Source organism: Mus caroli, unplaced genomic scaffold (assembly GCF_978045245.1).
Source record: "Mus caroli unplaced genomic scaffold, Mus_caroli_1 scaffold_11, whole genome shotgun sequence".
In the NCBI taxonomy this organism is placed as follows: Eukaryota; Metazoa; Chordata; class Mammalia; order Rodentia; family Muridae; genus Mus; species Mus caroli.
The window spans coordinates 95,526,321-95,544,285 of NW_028227266.1; the positions used below are offsets into that span (position 1 = coordinate 95,526,321).

Consider the following 17,965-nt stretch of genomic DNA (forward strand, 5'->3'; position numbering starts at 1 on the left):
TCTTCCTACTGCAAAAGCATCCTCCAATCAATTACCAGATTGCTTTTTACGTCCTGGAAACACACAGACAGACAGTCAGACACACACACACACACACACACACGCATGTGTGTGTGCGTGTGTGTTTCTTGTTCGTCTTTTCAAGCTCTATCGACAGTCTGAGGGGGAAGTATGAGTTTTTTCCAGTTGAATTCTCTAGTCCCTCTAGTGGGGTCATACTTATGGCAGCTCCTTGATAAATATTTGCTGCCTAACATTTATAGGACTTCATATAGTTCACAAGCCCGTGTGCAGATCCAGGGTCTCATTTGTTTTTGTAAGAGACTTATGTTGTAACAAGTGGCGGTCAGGTCCTGTTATCTGATTTCTAGGGCTTAATGCAGTTCCTGGGGCTGCCATTTGGTGTCCTAGCCCATAAATCACACAAAAGTGTTTGTGCGTCTTCAATTGCTTTATTTTAGAACCACCAAAGTCGTCTGGTCTACAAAGCCAAGAGACTGTTTTGAATCAAAAACTTCTCTCGTCAAACTGCTTCCTCTCCTCTCTGCCTATGGGTAATGTACATAAATTTAAAATGGTCTCCATTGCAAGTGACAGAAACGGAAAAAATGAACATTTTAAAGTTAGATTTCATTTTGAAAACGAAAATGATGTAAATCACTCTCCAGCATCCTTATGTTGATTACCGATAGCAAATCGCTGACAGCTGAACAAATTAATTCCTTGCTAAAAGACTGGACGAGACTAAAACGTGAAAATCTCTTTGATTACCCAAGAATCTCAGAGAAGTTCAATAAAATAATAAATTAATCCAGAGGCCTTATGATTGTGTATCAACTGACAGCACAAGTCTAACAGATGTTAAAAGTGGACAAGAATTAAAATTCGAATTGAAAAGCGAGAACTTTGAAACATCAATGACTGTGGTCTGTTTCGGTGACTGATGGCATTGCGTAGCTGCCGGAAGGAGGAGCAGTTAGGGAGAGCCATGACTGGGGGCTTGCCCACCAACTCTGCCTCTTTCCACTTCAGGTAGAGTTTAGACTGCAGGCTTCTGGAGGACAGACATTTAACTGCAAACTTTGTGGCTCCAGTAGAGCATTGTGCAAGGCTGCGCCCAGTACAGCAAGGGCTGGCTGTAAAGCCTCCCACGCCCTTCTACTCCCAAGGCCTGCTACGGTCTGCACATTTCAATCCCATACATCTCTTCCGCCTCCACTCTCAGGAGTACTGTTGAGGAGTAAATTGTTTTTTTTTAATATTTATTTATTTTACTTATAGGAGTACACTCTAGCTGTCTTCAGACACACAAGAAGAGGCCATCAGATCCCATTACAGATGTGGTTGTTAGGAATTGAACTCAGGACCTTTGGAAGAACAGTCAGTGCTCTTAACCGCTGAGCCATCTCTCCAGCCCCCAGAGGAGTAAATTATTAACACACTGCCTGGCACATAAAGACACACAATCATTTGACAAATGTTAGCTGTTTCTGTCACTGCCTAGGACTTCGAAACCACATATAAGTTAGAGCTTAGTGTGCTGGCCTGTCAGGACATCTTCGTGAGAAACACAAATGTCTCTTCATGCTTGCATACTCTACCGCTAGCAGGGGGCTCACTCTACAGCAAGTGGAGAGGCTGGTAGCATGTCTGCGCTGGCCTCAACCCGCCGCGGGTAACAACAAAAATTCAGTTAAACGCTCTGGGCTTCCATCTTGTTTTCGGATCCTTACAACTTGAGGAAGCCACAGATCTATCAAGACACACACATAAAAGTTCTCATCATATCTACCAGTAGAGCTAACATGAGCTAAGCCTGTTGCCTTGAAGTTTTGTTTGCTAGTTCTCCCTCTGCACAGAGGCCTGGCACACCGTGTGTTCTTAATAACAGACTGCTTGAGAGTCGTGGAAATTTTGTAGTACACAAACCTGGCAGGTCGAACTCATGATTCAGTAACCTTGAGGAGTCTTTTAGAAACTGCCATTTCTTATTTCATGCTGACTAAGGAAAGACATAGACCTCAGTTACCTCAGAACACGCCAGCCTTAATGGAGTTAGCTTCTGTGCTTTGGCAGAAATCACTCGGAAATCCTTGGTTCTGAGCCCGCCATGTCTTCCATATCAAGATCTAAGAGAAGATGAAAGTGCAGTGATTCAAGACTAGTGTCTAGGATTCAGGACTAGTATCTAGGATTCAGGACTAGTGTTTAGGATTCAGGACTAGTGTCTAGCATTCAGGACTAGTGTCTAGGATTCAGGACTAGTGTCTAGGATTCAGGACTAGTGTCTAGGATTCAGGATTTCAGTAGCAAAAGTCATTGCCGTTAGTATATGTGAGGCGCCTTTAGGACATCGGGAACTGCACCAAGTGCTCTCAGTGGATGGATAAATCTCCGTAACACCCCTCAGCTGTAGGGAACAGTCCCCCATTTTACAGCTGCAAACAGTGCCGTGAACCTGTTTCTGGAGGTCACCCTGGGTGAGTGTCTGGATTCAAACCCAGGTTAACATCAACACAAACCCAGTCTGATTTGGGTGCAAAATCCCCACCACAGAATGCTAAATTGGAGTCTTAAAGGCTTTTTTGACAGTGACCCATTTTATTACAAATGATGTTATATAAGCCAAAGGCTTCATTAAACTATGCTTATCTGTACTGTGTGCAACGGTTACTTTTTCTAGTCTTTTCGCTTTATATGTTATAATCTTTTAAAAATTTTCAGCAATGACCCATCAAAGGAATTCTAATGCCTGTTTGGAAAAACACTGGTAGAAGGCCTATGATCCCAGCAGTCAGTCAACCGCTGCAAGTGGCAAGTTCGAAACCAGCTTGTGCTAACCTATTAACCATTCTAGGCTCCTTAGCCAGTCCCTGTCACAAAACACAAACTCTGCTCTTTGATCTTAGCTACTGTAAGACGGCTATAAGTTTCTCTGAAACCACAACAAAACTATTCTTTCCAGCCACGCGAACCAGAGCAAGCACTTGAGTTTCCCAATTAGGTGAATGGCCTTTAACCTTTCAAATACGCATACGCTACATAAACGGTTATCATTTAGAACAGATCATTACAAGGGGTTTCCAATCAGGCCCAATATCCATAATGGAAACCAGGCACTTACCCACTGCAAAGCAGGAGTTATAAAGTGGAAGCGCAGACAGATTAAAATCTCAGGTTATTTATCAGCTAACCTGCAAAGAAGTGTCTAAAGGCTGACTGTTGAATTGTCCCAGCGGACAGACGGCTGCAGCAAGCAGGAGCAGGAGGCCGAGGCTGCAACCCCTGGAGGCAGGGCCCTGCCTTTGAACGTCCGGTTCAATTCCAGGGGCTTGGTGTCGCACTAGGATCTCATCGCGAACGGGTAGGGTCAGGAAGCAGCCCGGGTTTGCGCTTCACGGGAGGGGAGGCGCGACAGTCCCGAGCCCCAGGTGTGCGTCACTCCCCGCTGCCCCCCTGCAGCCGAGCCTGGTGGGGCGGGACGCGGGCACCTGCGGACGCTGGCTGCTCCGTAGGCTCCGCTCCGCTCCGCGTCCGCTGCAGCCCGGCGCGAGCGCTGCCCACCGGCTCCCGCCTCCCCACCTCCACGCCCCGGAGACGCGCGGGCCCCGGCGCACTTACGGGGCTTCGCTCCGCCGCCCGCGCGCTTCCCGCGGGGTCCATGGCGCTTCCGGACCTGCGAGTCCGGCCGCAGCGCCGCCCAGAAAATGGACGCCGGCGGCTGGGCCCGGACGCCCCGGTCCGCCCCTGGTGCAGTGCAGGCCGGACGGTCGCTCGACCTCGGGCGCCGACGCGCAGGGCCTCCGGGGCGCTGCAGGCCGCGAGGCTCCCGCACCCGCGGCGCTACTGCCGCAGAGCCAGGCTCGCACAGGGCTGCGCAGCCACCGAGCAGGCCCTGGGCACCCTATGCAGTTTTAACCCGCACCAAATTCTGAGAACAGGGTGTCACCTGTACTTTCTCATGGCTGTCACGGGACGCCTGGATTATTTCCCACCATGGTATAAGAACTGTTTCATGCAATGAAAAAAAATAAAAGCCACCGACTGCCCGCTGACATCCTTCCCACACAGATTCGCAGTGTGGCACCTACTGCCCCATGCACACCTAAGTGCAGGTGTTTGTTTTGAACCATCCAGCATTGAGTCTTTAGTATTTTTTGTTTGGTTTTGGTTTTGGTTTTGGTTGTGTGTGTGTGTCCTTTGGAAAAAGACTCGCTCCCTGGCAAAACCTTAAGGTTTTGAAAAAGGGTATTTTCCTGGAATACAGTACTTGCCATTTATGCACCCCAGTTCCTGACCAAACATTAAGAATATGATCATTTTGGTGATTGAGTAGATTTTTAATACTATATGCAAAGTAAAGCCCCTTAAACGATGCAGGAAGAATGGTGTCATTTAAAAAATGCCGAGTTGTGAAGGCTGACAAGTTGGGCAACGTGCATACACATGTAACGAGCAGTTCCCGACCTTTTCAATGCCAAACACCCTTTTATTCTCTCGCTCCATAGGCCAGTGCTCACAGATTAACTCCACTGAACTGCATTTATTAAGTCATGATTCATCTTCCCCTTAAAAAAAAAAAAAGGAGCTTGAATGTCTTTGTCTACATAACTGCCAGTGAGAACTTCCACAAGACCCGAGCTAACTTGTTGGCAATGGTGGATACCAGCCTTAAAAACAAAACTGAAGAAACCCGTGGTCTAATTGCCTGTTTGTGTTTCCATTGAGGCTTTTAGAAACTCTGAAGATGATTTTAAAATTCGGGAAAACTGGTGCACAAAGACTGGGAAGTCTGTAAGCTGTATGGCTGTGGCCGATTCCCTGGGACCGGTGGGAGGTGGCGGGCAAGGTTGGTTGGCCTGCTGGATTCAGCAGGCCTGTGGTGACAGCCTAGGTTTGTTGCTATATACGGCCACTTCTCTGACCTTCAGCTTTGGTACCTAACATGCAATATGTTTTAGTATTAATGTCTACCTCCTAGGTGGTTTTTAAAATTGAATTGAATAATACACATGGCTCATTTACAATAGCACCTAGCATTGTAAGTGCTCTCTAACTTCAGACACGTCTGAGCATTGAAGGTTAACTATTCTGAGTTAGGGCTTCTGTTGTTTATAGTGGCTTTCCATGGGTGATCTGCTAGGGTCACTTGGGACCTATGACCTAAGTCTGACTGACTCCAGGGTGTTCTGGGAGGTGTCTTGATCAGATCCTGTTAGTGGTGTGTAAGTAGTGAAATTTGGCTCTGGCTTTAAGAGTCAGCGTGTGGATGGCTCCTTACCTCTAGCGGGCCATCACAAACACTTGCAATTTTTTCTCATGGGAGCCAAATATTTCTCCAGAAGCAAGCATATTTCCTCACATTGTTTTAAGCACTGAACTATCACAGCAATGGCTTGAAACTTATGTAATAAGCCAGTCCTTCAAAAATTTCCATCCTTCCTAATAACCAGACTCTCACTTATCCTTCTGAGTGTGGGGGAACTATCTGGAAATTTCCGGAAACATCCCATCTTATCATAAGTACGCTCTTTTCTGTAAAGGTTTCCTTTACAATTTTCTTTTTCTGAAATAACTACATGTGATGTTTTCTTTGTAATAATTCCCATTTTGATGCATTTTTAAGAGGAAAAAGGAGAATCTGAGACTTTGTCTCCTTACCCTTCTATCTGCTCATCTTTACGCCACAGCTCCTAGGCCTTGCCAAGGAAGCTCTCTTTGTTTTCTGTCTCATTTTGTTTAATTCCCACAAAGTTTCTGTTACATTGCATGCTCTTTCTGATTAAGATTATGGGGCAATTGAACACTGTTCCCTTTTTCCCCTTTTCTTTATAGGTCTCCAATGTAGCAACTACACAAGACTAAAACGTTGCCTTTTAAGCCCACACAAGATGTCCTCCATAAGGCAGCAAGGATCAAAGAGGAAGGGGAAGCCTGTGGAGTGTGAGAAACTAAGTATCGGATGAGAGGGACTGTGTGACACTTACTTGCAGTTGTGCTTGTTTAATAACCTAATTGGACAAATTCATATGTTGCCTATGAGACGTAATGGTATTTGGCACTTGGGTTTGGCCCCCTGAAGCTATACATGGTTTCAATAATCTACAGTTTAAAGTCCTTTTTTTAAATAAAAAGGAATATTTCAAGCTTCCAGAAAAACAAAGAGGATGGTGATGGGCCTTTCCCTGTTTCTCTCCCTCCCTCCCGTTTCCCTCTTTCCTGAATCTCCAAAGGCTGCAGACATTATTCTTTTAGCCCTATGTAAGTAGTTCAGCATTTCTTTTCTAAGACAAAATTAAGGTTCTAACTATTTCACAGTATGTATATCTTAGCTTTCTAAGAAAAAGTAATAAAATTAGAAGACAAAAATTTTTCTGAAATTGGGGCCAATGGAATGGCTCTGTAGATAAAGATATGTACTGCCAAGCCCGATGACCTGAGTTCGATCCCCAGACAACTTATTCTCTGATCTCCACGTGTGCCATGCAGATGCCCAACACACACACACACACACACACACACACACACACACACACACACACACTGTTTATTAGAAATTAAACAGAACATATTGACTCAATCTGGCTAGTTGGTCCTCAGAACAGATTATAATTTACAACATAGAATCATCATCTATGCCTGTAATTCCGGTACTCTGGAAACTAGGGCAGGAGGACCATGATTTTAAATCCAGCCTGGATTTAAACGAAGGAAGACTCTGTTTCAATAAAAGGAGGAAGGGGGAGGAAGGCAAGGAAGGAAGGAAGGAAGGAAAGAAGGAAGGAAGGAAGGAAGGAAGGAAGGAAGGAAGGAAGGAAGGAAGGAAGGAAGGAAAGAAGGAAGGAAGGAAGGGATAGCTCTTCAAATATGAATCTAACCTGTGACCTACTTTTATATGGCCTAAGAATAGCTTTGTATTTTTTAAGCTTAAAAATATTTTTAAATGTATGTGTATTCACAATATGGGTCTGTGTTGGGTGTGTGCACATAGCACGGGTGCCTGAGGAGGCCAGAGGCAGTGTATCCTCTGCAGCTAGAGCTCTAGACAGCTGTGAGCAAGGTGGGTTCTGAGAATCCAGCTTGGGTCCTTTGCAAAAGCATGGTTTTCTCCTCATCAACCGAGCCATCTCTCTAGCCCAAGTTCTACATTTTTTAAGTGATTGGGTAGAGTGTCAAAAAGAACATTTTCTGATGAGAAATCATATGAAATTCAAATGGCATTGCCCATAATGGTGTAGAGACACAATCACAGCCATACCCATTATAGTTATTATAGTTAATACTGCATTTTATATTTTCTTTCATCAATACAAAGTTTGTGGAAATCTACTTTTTGCTTTGTTACATAAACACCTGTGTAACATTCTCAGCATCTCTTCACCTCGCTGGTTTTGTTGTTTTATTTTTTTGAGACAGGATCACAATAACTCTACTAGCCTGGAACTCACTATGTAGACTAGACTGGCCTTGAACTTTCAGAGCTCTGTCTTCATCTGCCTCTGGAGTGCTAAGATTAAAGGTGTAGAGCACCATGCTCAGCTTAAATACAATTTCTGGGACACTTCTGATCCAGACTTCCTCATGGATCCCATGAGGTGAACCAAACTGGAGTCACTCTCACTAAACACTAGGTTGGTGTTTGACCTGCTGAGAAAACAGTAGATAATCCTGACGTAGGCCAGCTCTGGTGGCCAGATAAGGAAGTCCCTCTGCTTTAACCCTCCCTCATAACGGAAGAAACCTGAAGAAGCCTGGTGTGAACCTCTATGTTCCCACTCAGTCTACCTTATACAAGTAGGCTCTTCATCCAGGCCCAAAGCAGACCAGGGTTTCCATAGACCAGGTGCTGCCTGATTCACAGATCTTTAGTCAACACCAGCAAAGTCAACGCCATCTTTAAACTTAATTTGTTGAAGTTTTATTTCTTTTGTTTGGCATTGCTGGGGCCTGAACCCAAGGCCTTATGTATGCTAGGCAAACGCCCTACCCCATATTCCTAGTAAAAATTTTTATTTTTCATTTAGAGGGGGAAAAAAAGCCTCAGCCACTTCCTATCTGACCTTTTATAGACAAACGGAGGTCAAGCTTTCCTGTACCTGAAAGCAATCGGTTTGACTGGTGGAAGGGTACTAAACCTGTATTAAGCATATGAGTCTACAGTGGACTCCCCCAGACAACCTCCAGAAGGAACAACTTCTCAGGCCAGTTCCTTCAGTGAGAGAAAAAGAGCCCTGCCTGGGGCAACTGAGTCTGGTTTGAGTTTCTGGAAGAGGCAAGCAAGAAGCACAAGGAAGACAACAGACTAAGTGTTACCATGCCCCCTATCCTGCCTTTCTGCAGACTGAGCAATTCAGACAGTCAGAATATCCTCTGGGGATGGTCAAGAAGCTCAGACCACACACCAGGAGGGAGGGAGGCAGGGAGAGAAGGGGGAAGAATGAAGGGAGGCCAAGGAGGAAGGAAAGGAAGGAGAGCGGAAGAGAAGGAAGGAGGAAGCAGGCTCTGAGGGAGCCAAATGCAGAGAAACATAGATCTGGGGAAGAGGCTGTCTTGCACCTGCAGCTTACGGTGGGCATTTCTGGGGGTACTATGAGCCATGGTCACACCATTTTATAAAGCCCCTATTTTGGTTTAAAAAATTGACAATTCTCAGAACTAAAATAACTCATATTTCTAGATTCTTACCCTCCCTAATGTACTAACCCTTAGCAAAGGCTGACCATCATGGAACAGTTCGTTTATTGCTCACAGACATTCTTTTTTTTTTTTTTTTTTTTTTTTGCAGACATTCTTTTACCTGCTGTTCAGCTTATTTCTCTGGCTACTCTAAGCACTGGCCAAACCCCCTAAGGCCAAAAAAGGGACATCTCCTATCCCCGTCCCCTTTTCTGTCCTAGGACTATATTCTTCCATCAAGTCTATGCTACCCCTGTGTCGCTGGTTCCTTTGTTTGTCTGTCTTTCCTTCTCCCAAACCTTGCAGTAGGCTCTAGTCTCTGCCCTGTAGCAATCCAACAGCCCTTGGGCATAGCACAAATTAAACGCCCTCTGATCTTGTTTAAACACTGGTGGAGATCTAATAGGACAGTGGGGAAGGGGGTCTTCTCTGGCAGTCTTAGCATGAAGAATAGAACCTTTGTTTTTTGTTGTTTTGTTTTGTTTTGTTTTGAGACAGGGTCTCTATAACCCTGCTGGCCTAGAACTCACGATGTAGACTAGACTGGCCTTGAGCTTTCAAAGCTGTCTTTGTCGATCTCTGGAGTGCTGAGATGAAAGGTGTAGAGCACCATGGCCAGTTTAAATAAAATTTCCAGGACACTTCTGACCCAGAGATCCTCATGGATCCCAACAGGGAGACGCTGTAAGGCTCCTGGATTCACCACGTTTATGAAGATCCATTAGTGGTTGCTGCCCAATAGGCATCATGGAGCAATTAAGTAACACTGTTGACAAGGTATCCAAAGACCAAGAGAGTGGCTTAGGGCTCTGTCTCTATGAAGCTAGCCTATACCTGAGGGCTCTCTAAGACTTTTCTATGGCAAGCCCTCTCTACTTTTCCCTTGTTCCCTGTACCCCAAGGTTCAAAGGCAAGCAGCCTCTCCTGTTTGCTCTCCCTCGGCTGGCTGCTCCCTTTGTTCCCATATTCTGATTCTCTGCGCCCCAACCTGCCTTCCTGTTGAGCCCTCAGTGAGCCACCTCCCCATTTCACTTCCCAGATGATACTCCTGTTCTATGCACGTGGGTTTCCCAATACCCTGCAGACTCTGAAGAATCTATGGCATAGTTCCTCCCTGTCCAAAAAAAAAAAAAAAAAAAACAAACCCTTCTTTCCCCTTTCTGGGTTGTAGAACTAAAGAAAAAAAGGGGGTGGGGGTGAGGATTACGAGGGCACGGCCCTTCTCGGATTTAACCACGTTCTCGGCTGGTGGCTTTTGTTCTCTCATCTCACTGACTTGTAAGGCCCTCAGGCAGGCACTCTGGCAGCCAGCTCAGTGGTGGGGAGAAGGGCAGCTCTGTGAGGCCTTAATTAGAGCAGGGCCTCAGACCTGGTAAGGGATTTTAGTATGCAGAAGGGAAAGAAATTTCAAACCAGTCATCTGGTAGCAAGGAGCAAGGGTAAAAGAAGGTGTCGTTCTGTTGTGTAAAGCACACAACGGAAGCCCCCCCTCCCGTACATTCACAAGTACCCAAAGTATTTAGACTGGCATTTAAAAAAAAAAAAAAAAACAAAGCAAGCAGTTCTAGAAAACAAACTCCCTCTGCAGGGTAAGCACAGTGAGAGTGGACACAAATACCAGTCTCCATCACAAATACCAGTCTCCACCACAAATACCAGTCTCCATCACAAATACCAGTCTCCACCACAAATACCAGTCTCCATCACAAATACCAGTCTCCACCACAAATACCAGTCTCCATCACAAATACCAGTCTCCACCACAAATACCAGTCTCCATCACAAATACCAGTCTCCATCACAAATACCAGTCTCCATCACAAATACCAGTCTCCATCACAAATACCAGTCTCCATCACAAATACCAGTCTCCACCACAAATACCAGTCTCCATCACAAATACCAGTCTCCATCACAAATACCAGTCTCCATCACAAATACCAGTCTCCATCACAAATACCAGTATCTATCACAAATACCAGTCTCCAACCCTTAGCAGAACAAGCAGCAGCAGCAGCAAAGATGTCATTAACTGAAAAGATGCAGAAGCAGCTGCCAGACCCAAGAAGGGTTTCATGATCACTGAGATGTTTTAGGCCACGGTGGTGACATGCTAGGATCACCTAACAAAGGTGAGTGATCTAGCGACTGGGTTCAACTTACCTACTGCCCCCCTAAAGCTTTCTAAAGACCTGTCAGACACCAGGCTTCCCCCCAGCCCCCTCCCCCACTGTCAGCAATGCACGGTGGCGACAGCGAGAAATCAAGAGCATTTGCCCGCATCACAAATTCAAATTTCTGCATTCAGGGGCTTTTCAACCTAACATCTGCTCGTGAATTTAAAAGTGGCAGCCGTTATTGAGGTCACTTGGCAATGTAGGCAGACCAGCTTGGGAAAGGGTAGACAGGCATACGGTGGCTTATTAGGAGCCAACCCTTCTTAGTAAGGTGATGAGAGAAAAGACACAAAGTCCAAGTGAAGACCTGTCCTGGACATTGGCTGATCTGCCTGGAAACAGAAGAGTGGACTTCAGGGAACAGTAACAAAGGATTCCTTCTGTACCAGGAACGCTACATAATTGTGCCTGTCCATATCATTATCTAGCCTTCTGTGGGAATCCCACAGAGTCCCATGGGGCCCTGTCATATTCCATTCTGCCTGGCTGAAAACAGTGTTAGTTCTCAAGAGAATACTCAACAAATATACCAAGATGCAAACCAAATTGCCAAAGTGTCTCTTCCTTCCACCCATGACAGGCAGTTGGGTCTCTACAACAAACAACTAGAACAAGCTTGTCCTGAAGCAGGCTGCTTCACAAAACCAGTGACGTGTGAGAGGCCAGCCAGACCACCTCTGTTATACTTAAGGCTCAGCTTTAGAAAGTGCTTCTAGAACGTTCAGAAGGCTTTTAAGAACCATACAGTGTTTAACTTGTATCTCAGTTCATCTCTGCTTTCTGATCCTCACTGCCGGCCTGACCTGAAGCATGCTGGCTCCTAAGACCTTTCTTAGCCTATTAGGATAATAGAGAAAACAGTTATATCAGTAAAGCCATGACAGAGCCTGCACACACTGTGCTTTAGGCATTCCAGACCAAGACTGTTGATTGACCAGTTGACCTTCCCACCATTTTGCCTTTTGGGGGAAAAGAAAAAAATGAAATGGAAGTCTCAAGTGTCTCGCTGTGAGTTTAAATCCCAGGGTCCATATGAAAAGCAAACCAAGATATTTCCAGAACATTCCTTGCTCCAAGAGGCCATTACTGAGTTGATGTTGGGTCTCTGCCAGGATTGCATCACTCCTGGAGATGCGATGCCAAGAGTGTCACTCACCTTCCCAGATAGATTCGGGGTGCTTCTGGGGTCAGAGGCACCCATATCTGGTGTCTGACAGGTTGAAACCAGCCACAGGGCCTAAGGCAGGGGCAGCCATGAAGCTGTGAAGCCTGGCTCCAGGAAGCAGCAGGGTCCACAAGGAAAGACAGGGGCTACTGTCTGTGTTTATACACTCGCTGCTGCCCAGTACCGCCTCACCAGATCCTTGCCTGGCTTGATCTTTCTTTACCCTGCCGGTCTCGGCACCAAGGCACCAGTCCCAGGAAGGCTCTCCCAAACCAACCATTCCAAAGGGGGCACTCCCTACAGCACATTGCCCTTGCTTTTTAACTGTTAGTTTTTCTTCTTCCCATGTTTTTGAGACAGTGTCACTTGACCAGGCTAGCCTCGAACTCACAATCTGTCCCCAGTGCTGGAACTGAAGGGCATGTACCAGTGCACCCAGCTACTCTTCCTTCTTGTTCATGTGTTTGTTACTTAGTTGCTTACATGTTTGGTTTTGCCCCTCCCCTACTGCCTACCCTGCCATAGTAAAGACTGGAACATGAGAAGCAAGCTCTGCTCTGTCTTGATTATTGTGGAATAAGCCCGAAGCCCTGTAGACGCCAGGTACTCAGTAAATGCACCAAGTGTTTATTTAACCTGGGGAAGTTAGCTGTTAGAACAAGTCACGTGGGACCAGAAACTCAAGGCCTTACTCAGCATGATTTAGTAATAAAGAGAAAGGTGCTAGGTTAATTTTTAGATTTTTTTTCTCCTCCTCACATATAAAAAGGCTGTAAGTCTAAGCTGTGGCCTGGCCACTAGACTAGCTACAGGGGACCCTCAGAAAAGGCCGAGTTAGATTCCCATTGGTGTAATAGCTGGGGATGGAGCCTTGTGTTCTTACTGAACTAAAGCTTGGAAAAACATTTTTCTATTCCCAAAGAAAAACAAGAGTTGACAATTTTATACTATAAATCATTCAGGCAGAGGAGCCACACGTTTGCCCATTCCGCTTGGTGTCAGAACAAAGCAGTCGTTTGCACATTTTTCCTCTCACGCCTGCTCTGGCCTGCCCAGCGCAAGCACTGCAGCCAAAATGTGTAAATGAGCTAAGCTTACCTAGTCAGTTAAACAGGGAGGAGACAGTACCATCTCCCCTCATTGCAGCTAATCTAGGAAATCCAATAATAACTGTAAATGGGTAAGTTTAGAAAAGCTTTATGCCCTGGCAAACATCGCACTAAGCGACACACAACAATGCAATAAATAATTCTTCCATTTACTCGTCTGTTTATTGGGGTGATAATGTTGCAGTGTGTTTCCCAACAGTTGTGTTTGGTTTTCTGGCTCAGTGAATTATATTTGAAATTCTGTTAGGCATGACTACAAGCAACACAAATGGATAATGTCATTTAAAAGAAAAATCATTAGCTATGAAAATCTACAAGATGACGAAACTGCTTAAGTTGAACAAAAGGCTAGAGAGTCTAGAGTGTGGGCTCTATCAGGCATCCATTCACGCTAGAACGTCACCTGCAGGTCATCCACCGAATCTTGCAGCTAAGATTCAGATTCATTTAAAATGGTTCATTTGTGCTGGCCTATCAAGATGGAGGACATTCTGTTAGAGCCTTTCTGAACAGCAAGTGTTTTAACTACAAGTGCTGAGCTCACTCTTTGTCCAGGAGCAAGTGACAATTGGTCCCAGCCTTCTGCACTTGTTAATGACGCTGGTCTTAAAATAAATGTCCACACTAAATCAGGTTTCTGACATTTCCCTGTGGTCTGCAGTCTGATAGATACTATATTCAAAAGGCACTTAGTCATTTTAAGACCAGGGCAAGAAACAAAATGGCTCCCAAGCAGCCTTTAGGGGTGGGGGTTGGGGGGAAGGTGTTGCAGAAAGAAAGCTCTTCTCCGGCAAGCCCAGGGAACAGAATCGCTAGATGAATCATGTTCTGATATAACTGAGCCACAGAATGATTCCAAAGACAATCGTTTAGTTGGCCTCAAAACACAATAACAATAAACAGCAAGCACTCTTTAACCCATGAGAGATTTGACCATGCAGCTCCTGCTGTAGGGAGTGGAAGAGACTTGCTGGAAACAAACATTTACATATCCAGCTCTGAGGCTCAAATTTCTTCACTTGGGAGTAGCTCCCAAGAGGTTTCAGATGTGGCAACAGCTACAGAGATGCTCCCATGAGGGCTCAGGGTGCACTTGTCATGGGGAAGGAAGGCCTGGGTTTGGGTCCAGCTCTACTGAGCTGGGAGGTTACCATGGAGGGCTGAGGAAGTTAGAAGCAGGAGGATTTCTGAAGCAGCTTTTGTTTCAGAGGCACAGGTGAGCGCCTGAGAGTGAGAGTCCACCTGTCTCCACAGTCCTTGACCTGCATTCTAGAGCGAATGGTAGGGAAACCTTAATTTAGAACGAACTGAGCACAAAGGGAAGAGAAGGGATCTCCGGAGCAAGCCTCGGTACAATTGCAGATGGAGCTGATGTGAAGGCTTGAAGACCACATGTAAAAAAAAAAAAAAAAACCTCTAAAGCCAGTTCGAATTCTGTAGGAGAGGACACAAAACTATAGGGTTCTCACTTGGCATGTGTCTCCTTTTCTAAGACAGCTTTGTGCATATCTATTACTGCATTTTAAAATGTGTGTCAGTTGCCAAGGAAACAGGTTCTGGCCCAGTGTTAATTTGAAACTAAAATATTTTTGAGGGGTTAGGCTCAAAGGAAAGGGCACATGAAATGGTTTTGAAAGATGCCAGGATTGGGCACTTGGAGAGCCACAACTGTATTTCTGCAGTGAGCCGTTCTAGGGGTTCAGTGGAGCTCAATTTCAGCTAGGAGGGCCATGGACACTTAGCCTTTTCCCCTTTAAAAACGATAACTCCCCGTCCCCCTGCTCCATGCACAAACAAATGGTGGATTTATCATTGTATTTGACAAAATATGATTTTGAGGGATTTAATTTTCATCTTTCATATAAAATACAGTTAATGTCCGCGTCTTAGATTAACATTTTTGATAGTTCCTTTTGAGCCTATTTACGCTCTTTGAAATTGTCTCCCAAAAACCCATTTGATTTTTAGTTTCAAACTAGAATTGAGCCAAACCACCAGACTTTTCCAATTTTTCTTTTGTCTAATGGCGCCACACCTATCCCACATTTGAATTTTTTTAAAAAAAGGAAATCCCCCCACTTTAACAGCAGAATCACTTCATAAGTTTATGCTTATATCTATGCAGTATTTGATGGGAGAGGCCATCAAATACAGTTTAATGCCATCCCCAAATATTACAGGGATCTTAGTTTTTAATTTTAAAAGTCACATTTTAATGCATCTGATGTTTTTTTCCTGCATGGCTCAAGAAAAAAAAAAGTCTCTAAAGCATGCAAATTCCAACGTACCTGTGCGCATCACTCAGGGCAGTGTTAGCATAACAAGACGCTCGGCCATTTTTATGTAAGGCGATGGAGACCAACTGATTTCTCCGTCTTCTTGCTCACAAGTTTTAGATGCGATTGTCACACACACCAAAAATCATACGCTGAACAGCTTGAGAGCCCTGTGATCACGAGGACTGAATTTATCAACAGCAAAACAGGACTGAAAAAAAGAAGTTTCTTATCCAAGGATTTTCTGAGGCTGCAACCAAGGAGGTGCTGTGTTGAATTTTTTTTTTTCTCCTTTGCTCCTCTGAGAGTTCAAAGCTCAGAGCTGACCACTGCAAAGGCCACTGTTACATTTGCTGAAAATCAAACCACTGACAAGGCTCTGCAAACACAAACGTGAGAGCCGGAGTTGCTTGCACCGGATGCAGTGGCTGGGAGTTAAAAATAGAGTCCACCTTTCCTCCTACCTGCGTAATAAACATGTAAGTTTCGGGTGTTTAATTTGATATTCACATTAATTAACAATACAACATACATTATTTAAAAGACAGCAAATGTAAGAAGGACGGGGAGACGCCATCTGGTAACAGGGTTCTGTTGCTCTCGTTTGGGTTTTAGGGTTTTGTGGGATTTATTTGGCTTTGTTTAAAAAAAAAAAGGGCATAATCTTATTTTGAATGGGATGCAAAACAAACCCCAGAAGCAAATGAATCCTGAAAGAAAGATCATGTCGCAATAACGAAGGCTGTAATGAGGCAAAACAAGTCTTCCCTACCAGATGATGTGGCATAAAGAGCATTTACATACTCACATCTGAAACACTAGGCAACGTGTAATGAATTCTACACACAGCATGCACACACGGCACAGCACGGCTAATCCTGCCTGCCATCTTAGGCTCACACAAGCAAGACAAGAACTGCATGCAGCACACAAGCGTGAGGGAAGGAGGCGGCGGCAAGGGATAGCTCACCTTAAATGCGGGCTCTGATTAATGTTGTAAGTGACATTGCATTTCAGCCTCAGAGTCTTGGTTCAACTGGGTAGGAGGAGGGAACAAAGAAAAATGCCATCAAGTGGTGATGCAAGATGAGCCCAATCACTAACCACTGCTTAGCAAACTCCAAATTCTGCAACCAGGCAGTCGAAGGCATTCCATGCACTTAAGCAGCAGCGCGGCTGCACAGTGAATGAATCGTCTGCTTCTGCAAATCAAACAGTCCTTGTGCTAAGGAAGGAAATCAGCTGGAATGAATACTGTCATATCCTCTTCTTGGAGAAAGCTTGCAATACAGTAGGTATCTGCTCGGGGATGCATTTTATAGACTGTTAATTTCACAGAATTGCTAGCAGCAGCAAGAAACGTAAAAAAAATAATAATAATTTTAAAAAATCCAACAAACCTATTAAGCTACTGCCAAGTGAAGACGGATTCTGATAAAGAAAATAGCATTTGTAGATTGTTTTTTCAAAACCCTAAGGTGCCGGCAGGCTTGTGGAAGAATGCATGATCAGTTGTCTGTATCCGTTCTATAACCTTTAACCACAGGCAGTGTAAATGTATCCAGCTAAATGTATCTGCAGTACAGAGCGGCAGATACCGCGGCAGACAGGATTGTATGAAGATGCCAGTGAAACCAAATAAAATCAGTACAGAAAAAGGAACTGCTGTCAGGTTCCTTCAGATATACAGCTGGCCTTCATAAAGAATTAAGAGCTATCTTTAGAATATTAACCTAAATAATAGTAAGATTTACAGCAGCCTACCATACATGTTCCAAATATAGGAGTGATTTGTCTTCCCCCTCCCCCTCCAAAGCGAACAAGCCTGTTATAGGAATAGCAAGAGGCTGGCGACGTATATACTGGTGAGAAGAGACGAGTGCGGAGAGGCGATGTCCCTTTGTCTGACTTGGAGGCTTATTTTAGCTTCACACTTGCACCATGGCATTGACTTTAGGAGGTCAGGGCTGATACATGGTTGCTATCCATTTCATGAGTGAAACGTTTCCTGAAAATTAAATCTTGTCTACTCAGACACCAAATTTCATGTCTTCTTCATGCCACTCCCCCACTGCTCAGGATTGATGGGACCTAGTGTGGCTGCACGGAGACCGCTTTCGATAGACTCCAATTCATAATTATGAGGAATTGTTTTTTTAAAAAAGCCTTCAAGATTTCTTAGGTAAAGACCTTTCCTCCCTCGGACATATACATATGCATGTGTGCACATGTGTGCATGTGCACATGCACGCACACGCAAACACACACACACACACACACACACACACACACGGCTCACATTGCAACAAAACGTTTAATATGTGGAACAAAAACTGTTAAATAGCAGTTTATTCAGGATTTAAAGGAAACACTCATAAGCAGATACTATTTTGCTATAAAATCAAAGTGAAATAAGAGTAGCTTGGTAGATTTTTTAAAAAGATCCTATCAGCAGATTAAAAGAAGAAGAAAACCATGCTGTATAACAAGTAGACTTTTAAGAAAACAAAAGTAATTCTTTCCTACAAAGAGACCATACCCACCCCCAGAGCCATCACTACA

General features: G+C 44.6%; 2 protein-coding genes and 1 long non-coding RNA gene across 4 annotated transcripts in view; 1 reads left to right on the top strand and 2 right to left on the bottom strand.

Moving 5' to 3' along the window:
• Zbtb38 (zinc finger and BTB domain containing 38) overlaps positions 1-3,806 on the bottom strand; it is a 38,022-nt gene extending 34,216 nt beyond the window's left edge. The window contains exon 1 of the mRNA XM_085827926.1: positions 3,622-3,806. Coding sequence (XP_085684052.1) covers positions 3,622-3,663 — 42 coding nt within the window. The 5' untranslated portion in view covers positions 3,664-3,806. The remainder of the gene's footprint in view (positions 1-3,621) is intronic.
• Rasa2 (RAS p21 protein activator 2) overlaps positions 1-15,547 on the bottom strand; it is a 194,616-nt gene extending 179,069 nt beyond the window's left edge. Inside the window, exons 1-2 of the mRNA XM_085827928.1 lie at positions 15,416-15,547; positions 2,030-2,129 (exon numbers count right to left, since the gene is read on the bottom strand). The gene's annotated coding sequence lies outside the window, so the exon portion shown is untranslated. The remainder of the gene's footprint in view (positions 1-2,029; positions 2,130-15,415) is intronic.
• The window catches only part of LOC115031947 (uncharacterized), a 67,096-nt gene continuing 62,966 nt past the window's right edge, over positions 13,836-17,965 (top strand). Inside the window, exons 1-2 of one of the 2 annotated variants that reach the window (XR_015044474.1) lie at positions 13,836-14,343; positions 15,518-15,882. This is a non-coding gene — a long non-coding RNA (uncharacterized LOC115031947). Of the gene's footprint in view, positions 14,344-15,517; positions 15,883-16,429; positions 16,695-17,965 lie in introns of those variants that run through there. The other variant, XR_015044472.1, reaches the window with a different exon arrangement.